Below are 19061 nucleotides of genomic sequence, written 5' to 3'. Positions count from 1 at the left end.
CTCACTCAAGATTCACAACTTGGGGGAGTTCTCTCGAGTCTGTTGGACTCTTCCAAAAATATTTTTTCCCTAACTATTAACTCCCAATGACTTAATCCTTTTTTGGGAAAAGGATCTATAAGCTACCAGGTTAGATATTCTATGCTGTGCTGTAACTCTTTTCTTTTTTAAAAATATTTTCATTGCTTTAATCATTTTACATTCAACCACAGGTAGCCACAATGTTGTATTTAGGCTGCATTTGGTAACGTTCAAAAAAAATTGTTTCTGAAGTTTTTTCGTTCTATGGGAACGAAAAAACCGAATAAAGCATTTGGTGCATTTATGGCGTGTTTCGTTCTTTTTTCTGAACAAAAAGTGAAAAAAATAAATAAAAAAACTAGAAACGAGAATTGATGGGACAACAAAAGGTAGTTCCATTGTTCTAGTTTCATTCCCAAAAAAAAAAAAAAAGGCAGTTTGAAATAAACTAAAATTTTCGTTTTTGACATGAAACGTCGTTTCTGGAACAGAAACGTTACCAAACGCAGTCTTTTAAAACTAATAATTGTTCTTTTGATCAAACTACGGATTTTAATTCAATAAAGTATTATCTCACAACTCAATTTACTATTCAAGCCTACTTAAAACCATATTCTCACATGGATGACTTGTTTTATTACATGGACATATGATTTGATTAGCCTACCATTGGATACACAAAGAATATCTATGATGAATCACATCTCAAATTTGGTATTTACCTCAATTATATAATTTAATATGGGAAAAAACTAGGCAAACCGCTGGTCTACTGTAAAATAGCACCCAATGAGTCTCTCACTCTCTTCTGCCTTTAAAATGACTCCCACATCTCTCTTGTGTGATGCTCCTTTTCGTATCCCTATTGATGCCTCAATCTTGTGCTCCTATTTTCGCCACCTATCTCGTGTCCCTTTGGGGAAAGGTTGGGCACACCGGCTATGTGCCTATCCATCTCACTTTTAATAGATATCACATGCATGGATTTAGTTCTCAATATCAGTATTGATATCGGTCTCTATTGATCCCGATTGGATCAATATCGGAGAGGATCAATGCATGTCTGTCATTTTTGCCCCTTGCTTTTCAAAAAAATTATAATTTTTTACTGTTTAACCCCTAAAATGATATGGATAATCGATCCTGATTGGTCAGAGATCGAGGATCGGTCTTGGATGATTCCAATATTATACGACCGATACGATACCAATACTTGAAACCATGATCACACATGGAGAAATAAATTTGGAACTACTGTTTTTTTTTTCTTTTTTTCTTTTCTTTTAAACAAGAAGTCTCTTGGACCGGAAGGGAGCTGAATTTTTTTATTTTTTTTTTTATACAAACCTGTTGTTGCTGAGAATCTGTGGAAGGCTAAGGGTCTATCCTGCACAAGCATAGAAAGTAGAGGCCGGATGTGGCTCTGGGATTAGTCCTCTGACGCCCAAGTTAGAGACTCGTACAACAGTTTTTCCAGAAGAGTAAGTGTGAACGTATTGACTTACCTCACTCTGTCTTCTGGGTTCCTTCTTATTGGATTACCATTTTGTCGAATTCCGCTGGGATACATCTTCCTTTTCCTTCACGAACTTAGGGTGATTTTGGAGGGCTCCCTCTCCTCACATCTCCCTACCTCTGTGGGAATATATTTCCCTATTCGGGTATCTTTTCCTCTTCAAGTAGTTTGAGTTTTAGAACACTTCTACCACCTGAAAAGTACTCAAGTCTTACCATTTTGGGGTCAGTGGTTATATTGGGTATCTATGATATCCTCATAGTTGGGTGCCACGCGTCCACACCCTGGGTGACTAATTTGAGCGAATAAAAACCTTATTAAGATTTTTTTTTTTTTTGGGTACAAACCGTACTAAGATTTGACTGAATAAAAAGCGAACCATTAACATAGATCATAGAGAAGGGAGAGCCGAATTGGAAGACCGGGCGAGGGCCGTGTTTTTAGAGGAGCTCTTGCGACTTGAGAGTTTTGAGAGAGAGAGAGAGAGTGAGAGAGAGAGCAAAGGAGGATGAATCAGAACACCCCTTCAGGTGAAGGCAGGCACGAGGATGATTCCGCTTTGTCCGACTTCCTCGCTTCTCTGATGGATTACACTCCTACTGTCCGTGTCTCACTCTTCCTTCTCGCTTTATTTGCGGTTTCTGTTCTTGAAATTGTCTTTTCCTTCACTGATTTCTTCAATTGGAATTCATTGTTCATCCATCAGTCGCCTAAGATTTTATCTTATTCTTTTTCGTTACCTTTGCAGATCCCAGATGAACTAGTGGAGCATTACGTCGCCAAGAGCGGCTTCCAGTGTCCCGACGTGCGACTGTAGGTACTTCAGCCCTTTTCAGCATGTTCGTTTTCATTAACTGTTTCCTTTTAAGGAATTATCTTTCTGGTTCATCATGATTCTATCTTTTTTTACTTTCTCTCGTTTTTTATTTTTGTGGGAGGTAAGATTTTTTATTAGACAAGAGGGTGTCATTAGTTTTGAATTCCGGAATTCTGGCTTAGCTCGTAGATGTCATGTAGTTGCAAAGCATAAAACCTTTTATTGAATGAACTATCATGTACCCATGAGCCGTTCAGCCTCAAGAATGTTATGGAGCTGTATGAAGTTGGTTCCTAGCGTTCCTCTAATTTGGTTGGAGCTCAATGAGAAGGAAATTTAGTTGATTATTTTATTCTATATTCTTTTATTGATTCATTTTCCCAAATGTAACAAACAGAAGTGGCTTAAACAAAGTTCTAGTAGTATTGTAGTCCAATCACGTACATGCATTTGCTTGCTTCTTTTATTTATTTATTTATTTATTTTGGGGGGGGGGGGTGGGGGAGGGGGTGTGGCATGTCAATTCTAGGTTTTACAAGATGACTAGGGCACTGCACATCTGGTAGTTTTCACGTATATTGAATGCAGAAACGTGCTTCTGGAGTGCTATACTGCTGATGCATATTGATTGGGTCCAACTGGAAATTTAACTAGATGAAAACAAGAACATTTGGTTGAATGTTGTTTTCAATGAAGAATGTTGAAAATACTTAAAAATCCTTAATACGGTGCTTCGTTCACACATGCAAATGTAAACAATCTTGTGCCTGCTTCTGTATTCAAGTCTTCTCAATTTGCTTGATTGATCATGTGCAGTTATTATGTCTTCTTTTCTTTATATTTATAATTTTGTTTCATAATTATGTATTTATATTATATGTTAATATGATTGATGATTGATGATTGATGATTGATGAAGATGAACTTAGTTTATTCACTTTATTGATTTATTTTCTTGATGAATATCTTACATTGGTATGAATATGAACCTTTAATATTTAACATATGAATAATAGGATTCAACTAGGATTTGGGCCAAATAGATTGGTTTTATAAAAAAATTACATAGAAACGCTTTAGTCGATAAGGCGACGCTTTATGGCTGTCTTATCACTGAGGTGCTCCGAAAGACCCTCAAACGCCTCCATCGCTTTACCGCATTTCCATTGTATTTAGAATGACTACAATAGAATAAATACATAGTTTCAGGGGTTACAAATGCCATATGCCCACCGAGATCAACCAGTGAGAAGACCGCTAAAAAAATACAAGAGGCGAGATCTTTCTAGATCTCTCTTTTTTTTTTCTGACGAGATGTGTGGCAAAACCGAGATTTAAAACCTTGCATATAACTCAATATATTGATTGTTGAGGATTCATTGGATTTTCAGCTGGATCAACAACAAACCCCAACTTGTGCTTTTGGACAAAATCAAGATGATTATTGTTGAGGATTTGTTTGATCTTCAGCTGGATGCAATTAATGCATCTGAATGAGAGCAGAATGAGTTTGTACATCTGATTCTCAGTGCCTTCTGTCAATGTTTATCGGGAACTAACTACCATGTCAGTCTCTTTAAGTTGAGAGCACCATCTACCGTTAAAACCCTGTGGCATATGCTTCTCTATAAACATATTGAAAAGTCAAGTCTCTGATACTGGTCTTCCTTAATACAGCATCACAGTAATCCTACTGAACAATCTTGCATTTAGCATTGCCAGGATACCTCCCACTTTCAAAGGAATAATGAAACTCGTGTAAATCCACAAAAAATTTCAACTGAATCCCTTTCTGGTTTAAGATTCGAGTAGAAACTTTCTCAGAAAAGATTCTCATCATGTCTTTCATCAGTCAAAACTCTTGGTTTGGCTCTTATGCAAAATAATATCTTTTGGGCTTTGCATTGATACAATGATGTAGGACTGACGAGTTGTTGGTATCATAGTTTTTAAGGCGCTGCTAAGGCGTCGCCTTACCAGTGCCTTGGCACTGATGCGGTCTAGAGATGGTAAGGCAGTGTTCCGCCTTACGTGAAGTGGCGCCTTATGGTTTTTTTTTTTTTTTTTAACACATTTTAAAATTACTTGATGAAGATTCCAAATATAGATTTTTTATTGGTAGGTGTATGATTTTGTTAACACTTGAGATGTATGGGATCAGCTTTACTCCACAAAAAATAACCAAAACAAACAATACAAAAACACAATTCACAAATAGGGTTTGGATTTTGTCAAGGATTTTAAGAAAGGGCTTTGAGAAGGAATCAAGGAACAACGAAGAACCACTGATCTAGGCGATCATTTTGCTCCGGCAGCAGTGAGTTTGCTCCGGCAGCGGTGAGCTTCATTCTTCTTTGACAGGAGTAGAAATATAGTGGATGACCTTAGGACTTAGGCACTCATTTTAGCATCATAGAGGTAAGTATAATAAATACTTGTATTTTTTATGTCTTCTTTTCTTTATATTTATAATTTTGTTTCATAATTATGTATTTATATTATATGTTAATATGTTATGATGATTGATGATTGATTATTGATGATTGATGATTGATGATTGATGATTGATGATTGATGAAGATGAACTTAGTTTATTCACTTTATAGATTGTTTTCTTGATGAATATCTTACATTGGTATGAATATGAACTTTTAATATTTATTTAACATATGAGTAATAGGATTCTATTAGGATTTGAGCCAAATAGACTGGTTTTATAAAAAAATTACACAGGAACGCTTTAGTCAATAAGGCGACGCTTTATGCCCGCCTTATCTCTAAGGCGCTCCGAAAGACCCTCAAACGCCTCCGTCGCCTTACCGCCTTAAAAACTATGGTTGGTATGGCTTAGGTGGATCATAATTTTTATCACATCCAGCAATAAGTAGCACAATCGTACCATATTATGTGGTGCTGGAAATCGTGTTCAGTTTTTAGCCGTTGTCAATGAATCAATAAATCTTCTTTCTTGGAAAAGATGGAGTTTGTTGTCATGAATATCCTAGTTAGGGTTAACCTTGAAATTCAGTGTGCATTGGAACTAGAGAATTCTTTAAGGGATCAAATTTGAGTTCAGTTGTATCCCTTTAAGTCAGAACTGTGTTTAGTTTGGAAACCTATAGGTTTTCTTTCAAAATATCAGAAACAGCACCAGGTCATACTGATAGTATTTCTATGTAACTGGAAAGAGATTTCTGGTTTTAATCTCAGATGATTATAAATGTACCAAGGTTAGGGCTTCCATAAAATATTTTAGCCTGAGAGATTGAATGGTATTCAAGTGTTATATGAGCCTTGAAACCGATTTTTATTATTGGTGTTTCTTGTTTCTTGTTACAAGGATTCTTGAAGCTAATGTGCTTTTCTTTTTAATGTTGCTTAAAGGAGTTATTTCTGCATGTAATGGTTACCTATCTTTGAGCTTTTCAATTAATTGCTTATCGTGGTATATGCATTTTTTCTTCTGACAGAATAAGGCTGGTAGCTGTTGCTACACAAAAGTTTGTTTCAGAGGTTGCAACTGATGCTCTTCAGTATGTTCCTGTCTTTTTCTGCTCTAACCTTTGTTTGTCTACATTTATTTCTTGCGCCTCAAAATATTTATTTATGTTCGCACTTACATGTATTTTGTACTTCCTGAACTAAAAAAAGGGTTACAGAGGTTAACAGACTGGCCATGTATTGGTTATAATCCTTGCATACATTACTTGCACCCTTGTTCTCTTAAGTATAACTTTTTGGTCTTTATAACATTTTTGTCTTTAATTTTTTTTTTCCCCTTATCTTAGTTAATGTCCTCAGTTTTGCATCGATTATTTTACTCTTCTTGTCTTCTGAGATAGGCAATGCAAAGCAAGACAGGCAGCAGCAGTCAAAGATAAGAGAGAGAAGCAGCAGAAGGTGCACTGACTATTACTTTTAAAAAGAAAATGTTCCTTCTATAATTTTTTAGTATTCATATAAACAGCTAATGTTCTCTGGGGACAGGATAAGCGCCTCATCTTGACAATGGAGGATTTATCCAAAGCACTTCGTGAGGTAAGCTAGTTTGAGTTCCTTAAGGTCCCATTTGGTAAATTCAACTCTTTATATGATAAACTACCTCTGCACTTGCATTATAGTTCATTGTCTGAATGTTAGTAATGTGGTTATGCCCAGTACCAACACAGGATTGAATACAGTGTGAAAATATCTAGATTCGAGAGAAAAGGAATAAAATCAGGTCATCCTATGGGGCTGGTCGAGTGTAATGAGTAACGGGGATTTAAAAAACCCTTTTAGGTTCGGTTAATGGGCCCAACCAAATGAGAGAACTCAATAATCAAGATGCAGTGGCAGTATTGTAAATAAACTGAAGTTATAAAGAGTGTGGCAGAGTTGTAAATAACCAGATTAACTAATGAGCTACTTGGGAGATGGGACTTAAAGGGAATTAGTAATTATTTAGTGGGGATAAACTAGGAAACAAAATAGGAATATGGGATATGAGAGAATTAGAGGCAAAGAGAAGGGTATAAAAGGAAATCAGAATAGAAGAGAATCAAACAGCAAACTCATATCTGATTCCCTGCGTCAAAACCAGAAAAGGGGCGGAACTCCAAATAGCAGTCATGTCTGATTCCTCCACCACTAATCTGCTCCACATGAGTTTCCAGGTGTAGGAAGCTACTCCAAAACCCTTCTGCTCTCTAGCCCTAGCACCTCCAACAGTCATCAACCAAGCGAGCTATAACACCCCGAACTCAGACCTGGGTGTAGCTTGAGAGAACCTGAGTTGCAGGTTTCAGCTCTCACAGTGTACTCATCAACAAGCGCTCATACCATGGGTATTAGGTCGTCTACAGATAAGGAAATAACCCAATAACTTTCAGCCCAAAGCAACGAAGCACCAATGAGTTTGAAGCCACTATCCAAGGCTGCAGGTACTGCCCATAAACAGGGAATGGGAAGACAAACCAGAAAAGGAGGAGAAAAAAGAGGTGTTTCTCACAAAGGAGAGAGAAGAAGAGGGGGGGGGGGGAAGAGAGAGAGCACACGCACACCAAGCCCACAGGTTACACAATCAGAACTCAACTTCAATTTATTCTTTCAATTCTCAAAACCTCCTCTGTAGAATCGTTTTACAGCAATTGAAAGATCTCATTACATTAAATTGGAAACCAATTAAAAGATAGAAACTACGCTAAAATAGTAACTAACTATTCCAAAAGAAACTACTTCTAAAACAAAAGAGAATCAAATATACTAAGATTGCTATCCTAATTATCAACTACCAACCCTTGCCAGACCAAATATCGGTTTGGGTTGGTTGTGTCTTGGCTTAGGCCTCCATAGTGGGTCAGTTCGGTCCAGCCTAGCGAAGGCATCTGCATCAGAGTGGGCCTTTATGTGGGTGTTATAGTTGCTGAAAAACTTGGCCAAATCCAATGGTCAGATCTGCTGATGTGGACAACTTCTGGTGACACTAGGATCAATTTCTGTCAAACTAGGAAGCAGATAGGTGATCAGATCATAGATTTATGAAAATCAATGGAAACTTAATCTATGATAATGATTTCAGGTGAAATAGATCAGTATATATCAAATACAAAATAGGCTTCAGATACTAAGAACCAAATCCCACTTAAGTAGGACTGTAGTCTGTAGTAACCATGCAATAGAACCAGAATTTGACAACAGTACATAACTTAAGTTACTGTTGACAGAAGATTTCAGAAACCAGAATCAAAACCAGACCTGTAGAACCTTGATTTCCAGCAATGATAAGTGAGAGTAGAATGCCTTATCGCATGGACAGAACTGAGATCAAGTGCAGGGATTTGAAGAATAGAAAATGAATCAACAATCTTTAATAATTGATCAAGAGAACAAGAGGACAGTACCTGGGCCTCCCACTGCAAGGTGTTGATTGGATTCACTACCAATCCACCTGTTGAATCACCACAACAGGGCCTATTGAATCACCACATAACCAAAAGCAAAAGCCAAATCCTATCCTTACAAACTTATATAGAAAACTTAAAAACAGACTTACACACTTAAAAGAAAGACCCAACCCAATTCTTAACTAATAAGGTAGTCTAAATTAACTACGAAACTAAAATAATGAAGGAAAGTGACTCAAAACAGGACTGGACTTATAAAATCCTAATCCAGCGTAAGTGTGTAACTAACACTTAATAACAATTAAAAAAATAAATAACGATACTCTTTTTTGGGTGAATAAATATCGACACTTAATGTAGGAGTTGATTTCAAGCAATTAACCCCAACAGTTATATCCCCAAACAACAATTCAATACTAATTTAGAATACCCTGAAATAGATTAGGAACACAGGAAGAAGTAACCTAGGAATATCCCCACAAGATACAAGCAACCGAGAAAAAAGACTCAAGACAATAGGAGAGAGAAAAGACTTGCGCAGGGTCTAAGAGAGGGACCTGTGGCTGGCTGGACAGAGCTCAGATGGAGCTCTACTTCTGGTCAAAGGTACACCCCACTAAGGGTACAAAAACCCCCAAAGATGGTCGACTTCTGTTGGCTGGTTTTGGAGTTATGGATCTTCTTGATTTTCAGACCTAGGAGAGAGAATGAGAAGAATTTTGCAAGAACAGCAGCCTGTCTTCTTCAGATAACCTTCAAGAGAGGATCGATTGATCTTCTTAGATTGTAGAACCAGTCCCCCAAAGGATCTGCAGATCAGGTCTCAGACTTGGGCAACAATGGAGGTCGATTGGCTTCAAGAACATGAACTCCTTAGCTGATCGATTGTGACTCTTGCAATGCTGAACAGATTTGGTTCTATGGCAATAACAGTGAACAAAGAAAGGAATTGAATGCTGAAAACAAAGAAGAAACAAGGGAATGTGGGAGAGGAAGTGGCTATCTCAGCCTGGGCTTCTCACCCACAGCTATCCCAGCTGCTCTAAGCAATAAACTGCTAATTATCTTTATTCAAATCTGAAATTTAGAGTACATAAGCCTTTCTTTAAATAGAGGGCAGAACAGCATTCATAACATAGTACATAAGCTTCTCTTTAAATAGAGGGCAGAACAGCATTCATAACATGACTAGGAGCTAATTTCCAAATAGGACTAGACACTCCTAGAAGGACTTGGACTCCTAATAGAACTAGGACTAACACTACAACTCCAACATGGAGTAGGACTTACTTAACTAAGAGTCCATTACTAGACATGTCTAATCGATGGGCCCAATGGGCCTTTATTTGAATTAAAACACTGAAATCAATGGGCCCAATGGGCCCAATGGGCCCTTATTTAATTAAGTAATTAATCAACCCCCTTAATTAAGTGGGGCGATAGGGGTCCTTTGGGTTGGGCTTCCTCCTGCGATAGTCTAGCCCATAATATGGATCTACATCAGCTCCCCCCTTCTTAGAATCATTCATCTCCGATGAATGGATGAAGGACATGTAGCACTTGTAGAGATCTATATCAAGACACCGAAAGTCATCTGCATGGATCCAAGTGCAATATTGTTGTGGTTGTCATTTCCACTTGACGAGGAACAAATAGTAATCCTTGCCCCCCCCCCGAACTGTAGTGAACTTGTTGTCCAGGACATCTTCAATAACATCATCTGTCAGGATTACAAACTGGAGAAGCTTTAAGCCATGCTCCGTGTCACCTTCATCAGAATAGTGTCCCACATATAATGTAAGGTCAACCACATTGAAGACATTGTTGATCTTCAGGGTAGGAGGTAATTCCAGCATGTAAGCATTGGGACCAATACGCTTCAGGACCTTGTATGGACCCATGTTCCGAGGGTGTAGCTTGTACACAGTACTGGGAGGGAATCTTTCTGGTGGAATTCGAACCATTACCATGTCACCAGGTTGAAACTCCACATAGTGTCGATGACGGTTAGCAGTTGCTTGGTATCCCTAATTGCTAATGGCTATACGACGACAGACATCAGCATGTACCTCTATGATATGCCTTAGGAACTCATTTGCTTCAATGCTAACACGGGCATGAGGTGGTAAGGGTACCATGTCAATCGGTCATTGTGGCTGCAGTCCAAGAACAATCTCAAATGGCGTACAATCGGCGGTGCAGTTGACGAAGCTATTATAGGCAAACTCTGCAATGTCAAGAATAGATGGCCAAGTCTTCTCATAGTCACGGACTAGGCAACTGAGTAAATTGCGAAGGCTTCTATTCACCCCTTTCGTCTGTCATTCTGTTTGAGAATGGAATGCCATGGAGAACTTGAGTTTAGTGTTTGTTTTCAGCTGTAGGGTCTTCGAAAAGTAGATCATGAATTTAACATCCCTATTTGAAACAATTGATTGTGGCAGTCCATGTATACGCACTATCTCCTTGAAGAAGTTTTGGCTAAGTGACTTGCATCAAGTGTCTTCCTACACAGGATAAAGTGTGCCATCTTGGAGAATCGATCAACTACCACAAGTATGGAATCATACCTTTCTCGTGTGGGTGGTAAGCCTAGGACAAAGTCCATGCTTATGTCTAGCCATGGTGTATGTGGAATGGGTAGCAGTGTGTACAACCCCGTGTCTTCTTTTCTCCTTTTGCAAGCTAACAAGTGCGGCATCTCTATATAACATGATGAACATCCTTCTGTATTTGGGGCCAATAGTACAGGTTTACCATCATAGAGTAAGTCTTGTCCTTGCCAAAGTGTCCACCCATTCCTCCTCCATGTAACTCTCGAACCAGGTGATGCCTTAATGAGGTGTTTGGGATGCAAAGGCGAGTTCCTTTGAAGAGTTATCCATCATGTAGGGCATATTTATCATATTCTTCACCTCGAATTGATAGATTCCTTCGAGCCATAAGGTGACCCTTTTAGGTACATAGGAAGTGTTGTTGACAGTAGGCTGAGCATTAGCTCGGACAGCAGTAGCCTGAGTATTGGAGTGAGCAGTAGTAGACTCTCTCAAATCTGCCAGCTGTTGGTCATTACCATGCATCCTTGCAGTCAAGGTTTGAATGGATTTCCACACATCTTGCAAAGTGATTTGTTTGGAGCTTTCTTCAGAGCGATTTCCACACATCTTCTAAAGTGATTTGTTTGGAGCTTTCTTCAGCCATAGCTTTGATACCACTTAATGTAGGAGTTGATTACAAGTAATTAACCCCAACAGTTATATCCCCAAACAACAATTCAATACTAATTTAGAATACCCTGAAATAGATTAGGAACACAGGAGGAAGTAACCCAGGAATATCCCCGCAAGATACAGGCAACCAATTCCAAAAAACCAAGAAAAAATACTCAAGCAATAGGAGAGAGAAAAGACCTGCGCGAGGTCTAAGAGAGGGACCTGTGGCTGGCTGGACAGAGCTCAGATGAAGCTCTACTTCTGGTCGAAGGTACACCCCACCAAGGGTACAAAAGCCCCCAAAGATGGTCGACTTCTGTTGGCTGGTTTTGGAGTTACGGATCTTCTTGATTTTCAGACCTAGGAAAGGGAATGAGAAGAATTCTACAGGAACAACAGCTTGTCTTCTTCAGATAATTTTCAAGAGAGGATCGATTGATCTTCTTAGAGTGTAGAACCAGTCCCCCAAAGGATCTGCGGATCAGATCTCAGACTTGGGCAACAATGGAGGTCGATTGGCTTCAAGAACATGAACTCCTTAGCTGATCGATTGTGACTCTTGCAATGCTGGACAGATTTGGTTCTCGTTGAAGGCTAATGGCAATAACAGTGAACAAAGAAAGGAATTTAATGCTGAAAACAAAGAAGAAACAAGGGAATGTGGGAGAGGAAGTGGCTATCTCAGCTTGGGCTTCTCACCCACAGCTATCCCAGCTGCTCTAAGCAATAAACTGCAGATTCTCTTTATTTAACTGAAATTAAGAGTACAAAGCTCCTCTTTAATTAGAGGGCAGAATAGTATTCATAACACGACTAGGAGCTAGTTTCCAAAGTGGACTAGACACTCCTAAAAGGACTTGGACTCCTAATAGAACTAGGACTAACACTACAACTCCAACATGGAGTAGGACTTACTTAACTAGGAGTCCATGTCTAATCGATAGGCCTAATGGGCCTTTATTTGAATTAAAACAACTTAATTAAAGCACTAAAATCGATGGGCCTAATGGGCCCTTATTTAATTAAGTAATTAATCAATCCCCTTAATTAAGTGGGGCGATAAGGGTACTTTGGGCTGGGCTTCCTCCTGCAATAGTCTAGCCCATAGATCCATCAACACTTAACTAATCCTGCATGCCTAGCCTCTACCCATGTCATAGGTCCATTGAAGTGGTCCATTACAATGAGAATACATTGGATCAGAGGCACAACACATACATAACCTAACCTGAAGCTTATTTCCACTTAAATATACCATTGTTGATTTATCTGCGTCAATTCTCCTCAGCTTGGAAAAAAACTTGTCCACGATTTTTTAGTAATGAAGGGGGAAAACAACATGTGAGTAGCAGCTTTGACCATTCTCAAACAGAACTCTGGTTGTGTATAGATAGTAGGAATAAACTCCTCAACCTTGGGGATTTTCTAATCGAAGAATTGAATTGGTAACACGAACTCTATTTCAAGAACAGCATCGTGATTGTTGATGGTTTCTTGTAGAGTGTCCTTGACTTTGTCCTCACTCTTGGCCTCTTCTTCCACTGCTCCTTTAACCTTGTCTTCAGTCTTGTTTGCTTTGAGGTCTGTTGATGCGGATCCGGATTCCAAATTTGGACTCGGATCGCTTATGGGCCCACTGGAGTGTTCAATAACTCAATAATCCAGATGTAGTGGTAGTTTGGTAAATATCCCAATGTCCTCAAGGGCTTAATTTCACAATAAACACTCAAATAATGAATACAATGGCAGTTTTGTAAATAAACTGAAGTTATAAGGAGTGTGGCAGAATTGTAAATAACAAGGTTAGTTATTGAGCTACTTGGGAGATGGGACCTAAAGGGAATTAGTAAAATTATTGGGTGGGGATAATGTAGGAAGCAAATAGAAGTAAAGGATAATGGAGGTTTAAGTAAAAAAAAAGGTAAGGGCACCTTTGGAAAACAGAAAAAAAGCGTTGTGAGAACAAACCCATGACCTGAAATCCTAGATTTAGGTTGTCTTCCACCTGGTGCTCAAAACAGAGGCGAGAGGGAGTTCTGTTTCGAGTCCAACTAACTACATTGAGAGGCTTCTATTGGTCCTGCGATTTCAAGAGTAAGATCGAAATTTCCCACCTTATCAGATGCACAAGACAGTGGCAGGGATGAACTCTGCCAGCAGCAACTAAATTGACCCCCAACTCATTCCAGCACAGGGTTGAGAACCAGATATGAACCAGGTTTCGAATCTCTTGATAGGAGGATCCTTTGGAGACGGGATTCTAGGATTAAGGTCACCCAAGGAAGGGAAACCTTCGACCAAAATCTCAGCCCAAACTGATCAAGCACTAAGGAGATCTGAGAGCTTGATTAGGGCTGCAAATATCGCCAGAAACAGGGGATTTCCGGCAAGGAGAGAGCAGATCAAAATAGAACCAGAAAAGAGAAGAAGATAGGAGAGGGAAGAGGAGAAGATAATCATTGAGGGGAGATAATCGCAGCTCACTGCAACCATGGTTTCTAACCTGGAAACAACCATTCAATTCTCAAACTCAGAAAAAAAAAAAAACAACTCTTTCTCCATTGGGATACATCAATATAAAGGAAAACTAAACCCAAAAAAAATGGAAACTAAATATTCTAGGAAGCCAAAACAAGTCCTACATATCTACCCAAATAACCCAACTTTCTAAAACGAATAGAATAAAAATCCTTACATATCAGCTACCTTAATGTGGTTTGTTTCTAATTCTAGAAAGGAAATACACAGAGAAATCAAACTAAATATGTAGCCCTAAACCCAACGCACAACTGCATCATCTGTGATGTAGACCTCCACATTAGAATCCTCTACCTGTAGGTCTTCCATCTTCGAATTGACGAGCACTGCTTCTTTGTTGTTGCAGGCCGCTGTGATCTCTTCAGCTTTATCCTCGACCTTAAGTTCCTTTTCTTTGAGTGGTGGTCTCTCTATTCTTGTGGAGGTGCAAAGTTGAGATCAGTATGTAAAGGGTGACTCTGGTTTGTCGATTATTTGCTGAATTAGAGCCAATCGTTTATTTTGTTGCCTCAACTCTCCAAGAACTTGATTAAGAGTAGTTTGGATGTAGGCCATCTCAAAGGGACTTAATTCATTGTTGGCCATGGCTCTAATGCCACTGAATGTGGTTCTGATTTAGATGTAAAAGTCAGTACCAAACAGGATCAGAGACTGAATTTTTTGCAGAATTAAGAGAGAATCAAATCAAATCAACACATGAGATCCATATAGGTCCGATCGTGTGCCCCTTTTATTGGTAGAATCAATGCTGCAAATCTCAGCCAAATGCAATGGTCGTCAGTTCTGCAGACGTGGACAGTTCGTAGTGGAACTATGATAACTCAAAACCAGTCAAACTGGGAATTGAATGAAAGCTCAGATCACAGATTCACTATACCCAGCAATTACTCGATTCATGATATTGATTTCAGAATAAACAGATTGTTAAAGTTTAGATATCGATTACCCTTCAAAGCAACAAGAACCAATTCCCACTTGGAGTAGCAGTATCAAGCAGCAGATTCAGATTTTGATCTCAGAATAATAATTAGGGTGCTGTCAATACCATTTTCTGAAATCAGAATTGAAATCATGTCTTTGGAAACTTTGACTCCTGCAGTCCTAGGGTGAGTAGGAGAGCTATATCGCAAGAACCAGGTCTGAAACTTGATGACAGGATATAAAAGAACAGGTTACTGAATTAGTAACCTGCAAATGAAGATCAAAGAATATATGAACAGCACCTGAGCTTCCCACCCCAAGGTATGGATTGGATTCACCACCAATCACACCTTGAATCACCGCAAAGAAGAGCATTTGGAATCACCATAGAACCAAAAGCAAAAGCCAAACTTTATTCATCAAATGCTTGTACAATGTGGTCCCCCTTACAAACTTATATAGAAGACTCAGAAACATACTCAAAACACTGGAAAGGAAAGGCCTAACCCAATCCTTAACTAGTAAGGTAACATAAATTGACTAGAAAACTAAAATAATGAAGGAAATTGACTCAAAACAGGATTGGGCTTATAGAATCCTAATTCAGCCTAATTAAAACACTTATAACAATAACAACAACTACTCAGCCTTTTCTCAACTAAATGGGGTTGGGACATGGTTCATTGCCCTCCAATTAGCTTTATTCAAGGTCATACTTGACACAAGGCCTAAGCTATGTTTCCTCACCATTTCTTCTAGGTTTATTTTAGGACTGCCACTGGCTTTTTTAGTTCCTTCAATATGAACCAAATCACTCCTCCTTACTGGAGCATCCAAAGGCCTCCGTTGAACATGGTCATACCACCTCAAACAACTTCTCGTAGCTTATCATGTATCGGAGCCACTCTCAAAGCAGCTTTAATGATCATTCCTTACTTTATCCTTCTTAGTTTTGTTACACGCCCATTTCAGCATCCTCATTTCCCATACTCCTGAGTTTATTTACATGATACTTTTTAACCACTTAACATTCTGCATCATACATCATTGCTAGTCGTATGATTGTCCGATAAATTTGTCCTTAAAGTTTTTAAGGAATACGTTGATCACAAAACATTTTGGATGCACCTCTCCACTTCATTTATCCTATTTTAATTTTTTGTGAAACATCATCATTGGTACCCCTTTCTTTACTTATGATTGAGCCTAGATACCTAAAGTAATTACTTCGCAGAATTTCTCTCTCATCAATTTTCGTCATCTCATTATCTGCCCTAGTGTAACTAAATTTACATACCATGTACTCCATCTTCGTCCTACTTATCTTTAAACCTTTTGGTTCCAAGGTTGATGTCCTAACTCCAAATTGGCGTTAACCCCTACTTTTGTCTCATCCACCAAAAGAATATCATTTGCAAAAAGCATATACCAAGGAACCTCATTTTGAATGTATCTACTTAAATCATCCATGATAAACGTAAACAAGTAAGGGCTTAAAGTTGATCCTTTATGTAACCCAATTGTAATTGGAGATTCACTACCTTGACTTTAATTATGTCCACATACTTATTTCAAACACTTCTCTTTTCTAGTACTTGCTAGGTTAACTTTCTAGGGCTCTATCATAATTTTTCTAGGTCAATAATCTAAAGATTCCTCTTGCAATCTCTTAATCTTTCCATGAGTCTCCTAAGTAAATAGCTTATGTCGTAGATCTTCTTGGCATAAAACCAAATTAGTTCTCTATAATAATGGCTTGTCTTATGTGGGTTTCAATAACCCTCTCCCATAATTTTATTGTATACAACAACAAGAAGAAGCTGAGCTTTATCCCAACTTAATGGGTCAGAGATGTAGTTATGCCTCAAATCTGGTTCTGTTTTGTCCTATCAAACTAGCTCCATCCCTCTTCATCGAGCAGCTGGTTTCCCCATCTTCAAGTGAAGTCTCTAGAAGCCCAGCTAGCTGTGCAATCAATTGGAGATCCTTCAGCCTTTTAGAAACCCCAGTACCGCCCATCGAATTCAGCAGGGGAGTGGATTTGTTTTCATTATTATTGCCTTGTCCAGCAAGGGAAAATCCCCTCTTAACGATTCTACCTTGAAGAGCTTAATTTGTCTATATTTGAAGACTTGGACTACAAGTATAAGGGATGGTCGATTCCAGCATTAGAAGAGATTTTAGTTTCTATTATTCCCTTAGATTAGTTTCTTTTTATTGATTTCTTGTTAACAAAGTAGTTAGTAGTTTATTTTCTTGTCAAATAAGTTAGTTTAGGAAGTTTCTTATTAAGTTGGGAGTTTCTATTTCTAAGCTTTTTCCTTCTACTTGTTCTTTCTTTCTTAATTAGTTTCCTTTTTTGTTATTTCCTTTTGCAATAAGGCTTTGTAAGGCTATATAATAGCCCAATTGATTGTAATGGTGGTTAAGATCAATAAAATTGAGAGTTTACTCCATGACTGAGATCTCAAAATCCGAGAGGGTGAGATGCCCAAGTATTGAGGGTGAGAGGCCTGAACCAAACTACCCTTTTCTTCCACCTTCTCATCCTTCCAACAAATTCTGTGTTTTCTTTATTTCCTTATTTCTTTTAAAGGTTGTTATTCAGTTTAAATTTCAGTTACTGATATTGATATATTTTTAATTTCATCCACATATTTACTTGACACCCCACTCTTCACTAGGACATGCCGAATTAAATATCTGGGGATTCCATAATTTTATAGTATGACCTACTTTATAACTATTAAAAGAAATAACGACACTTAACTAATCCTGTATGCAGAGAGCCTCTACCTATATTATAGGCCCATTAAGTGGCCCATTATAATGATAACGGATTAGATCATAAGCCCAGCACATACATAACCGACCCAAAATTTACTTCCACTAAAATAAGCCATCTGTGATTTATTTGCGTCATTTAGTGGCTACAATATCCATACTGAGAATGCATTTCTTAGTTTTGACCCAGTGGGTCTCATTTTCTCATTTTCCTTTGTAACTTTATGTTTGTAGTTGTAACAGAACTGTTTTTCCATCTCTTTGACTACAGAGAAATTTGATCCTAGACTTACCCTACTTTGGAATAGAGGCCTGTGCCTTCACCAACCCTCCTCTCTTTTTCGAAGAAATGCTCTTTCTATTGTGTTTTTTCTTTTTATTTATTGGTGATCTATCAGCGTAATTTAGTTTATTTCTCCCTTATCATCACCTTTTCACCTTATATTGCTGATTCTCTGCCTGATGTACAAACAGTATGGTGTGAATATGAAACACCAAGAATACTTTGCCGACAGCCCTTCAACTGGAATGGATCCTGCTTCAAGAGAGGAGTGAATTGTATTTGTTTTTAAACTTACTACTTCAGGTCGAGTTCGGTTTCTGTTTCTTCCGTCATTTGTCCTTGAACTTACAACCAGTGAGGTTCTTCCGTAGGGTAATGTGTTTGACATATACAGGGAAAGTTGCCCTTATTAGCAATTTGTACATTTTATATCATCTTGTAATGGAACACAATTTGTTTTCTTCACCGACACTAGTGGAAAATTTTTGTTTCTTCTATTTTTCTGAGAGTATAATGTGGTTGATTCTGATACTTCATTTCATTGATGGTTGATGATAGGCATGAATTGTATTGGATACCATTTCATTTGTAAGTGTTGAAATTATTTCAGGGTTGATTTTTATTAGCTTTGGTGACAGTTAACAACACAGTGATGTTTATAATATGTGGTGCTGTTTAATCTGTTAAGTAGTACTACCATGGGGTTGTAATTCAGAGATTATAAGTTAACTGCCTTGTCTCACGATTTGGAACTAAAAAAGATCGTGACCTAGGCTTCTTCTTGTCGCACACTTCTCTTCTTCTTTCCTTCTCTCTTTCTTCTACTTGTTCTTTCTTCCTTGCACAGGGCTGGTTCTATTTTTATCAGATCAGGAGTGATCAATAATTGCTCACCTACCACATTGTTTTGAGTGTCTTACTTCGTGCTGTCCATCCTTGGTTTGCAGTAACCATTGCTGTCCAATCTTCCATGAAACCATAGCTGTAAACTATAAAAAAAACTATGATTTCTCGTACTGCTGGAAAAGTGATTCTTCTATCAAGTGCTGCTGATATGTGGAGTTTTGTTCATCAATGAAGTGTT

General features: G+C 38.3%; 1 protein-coding gene across 1 annotated transcript; it reads left to right on the top strand.

Moving 5' to 3' along the window:
* Positions 1 to 1915: 1915 nt before the first annotated feature.
* On the top strand, positions 1916 to 18474 carry LOC122065557 (transcription initiation factor TFIID subunit 10-like). Its single transcript, XM_042629373.1, has 6 exons — positions 1916 to 2138; positions 2286 to 2350; positions 5825 to 5887; positions 6197 to 6254; positions 6342 to 6392; positions 18169 to 18474. Exons 1-6 carry the CDS (start codon positions 2046 to 2048, stop codon positions 18247 to 18249), a joined length of 411 nt encoding a protein of 136 aa, XP_042485307.1. The 5' UTR covers positions 1916 to 2045; the 3' UTR covers positions 18250 to 18474.
* The last annotated feature ends 587 nt before the right edge of the window (positions 18475 to 19061 follow it).

This window comes from Macadamia integrifolia, unplaced genomic scaffold, assembly GCF_013358625.1.
Source record: "Macadamia integrifolia cultivar HAES 741 unplaced genomic scaffold, SCU_Mint_v3 scaffold205, whole genome shotgun sequence".
Lineage (NCBI taxonomy): Eukaryota > Viridiplantae > Streptophyta > Magnoliopsida > Proteales > Proteaceae > Macadamia > Macadamia integrifolia.
This window is presented reverse-complemented; position numbering and strand designations above follow the sequence as displayed.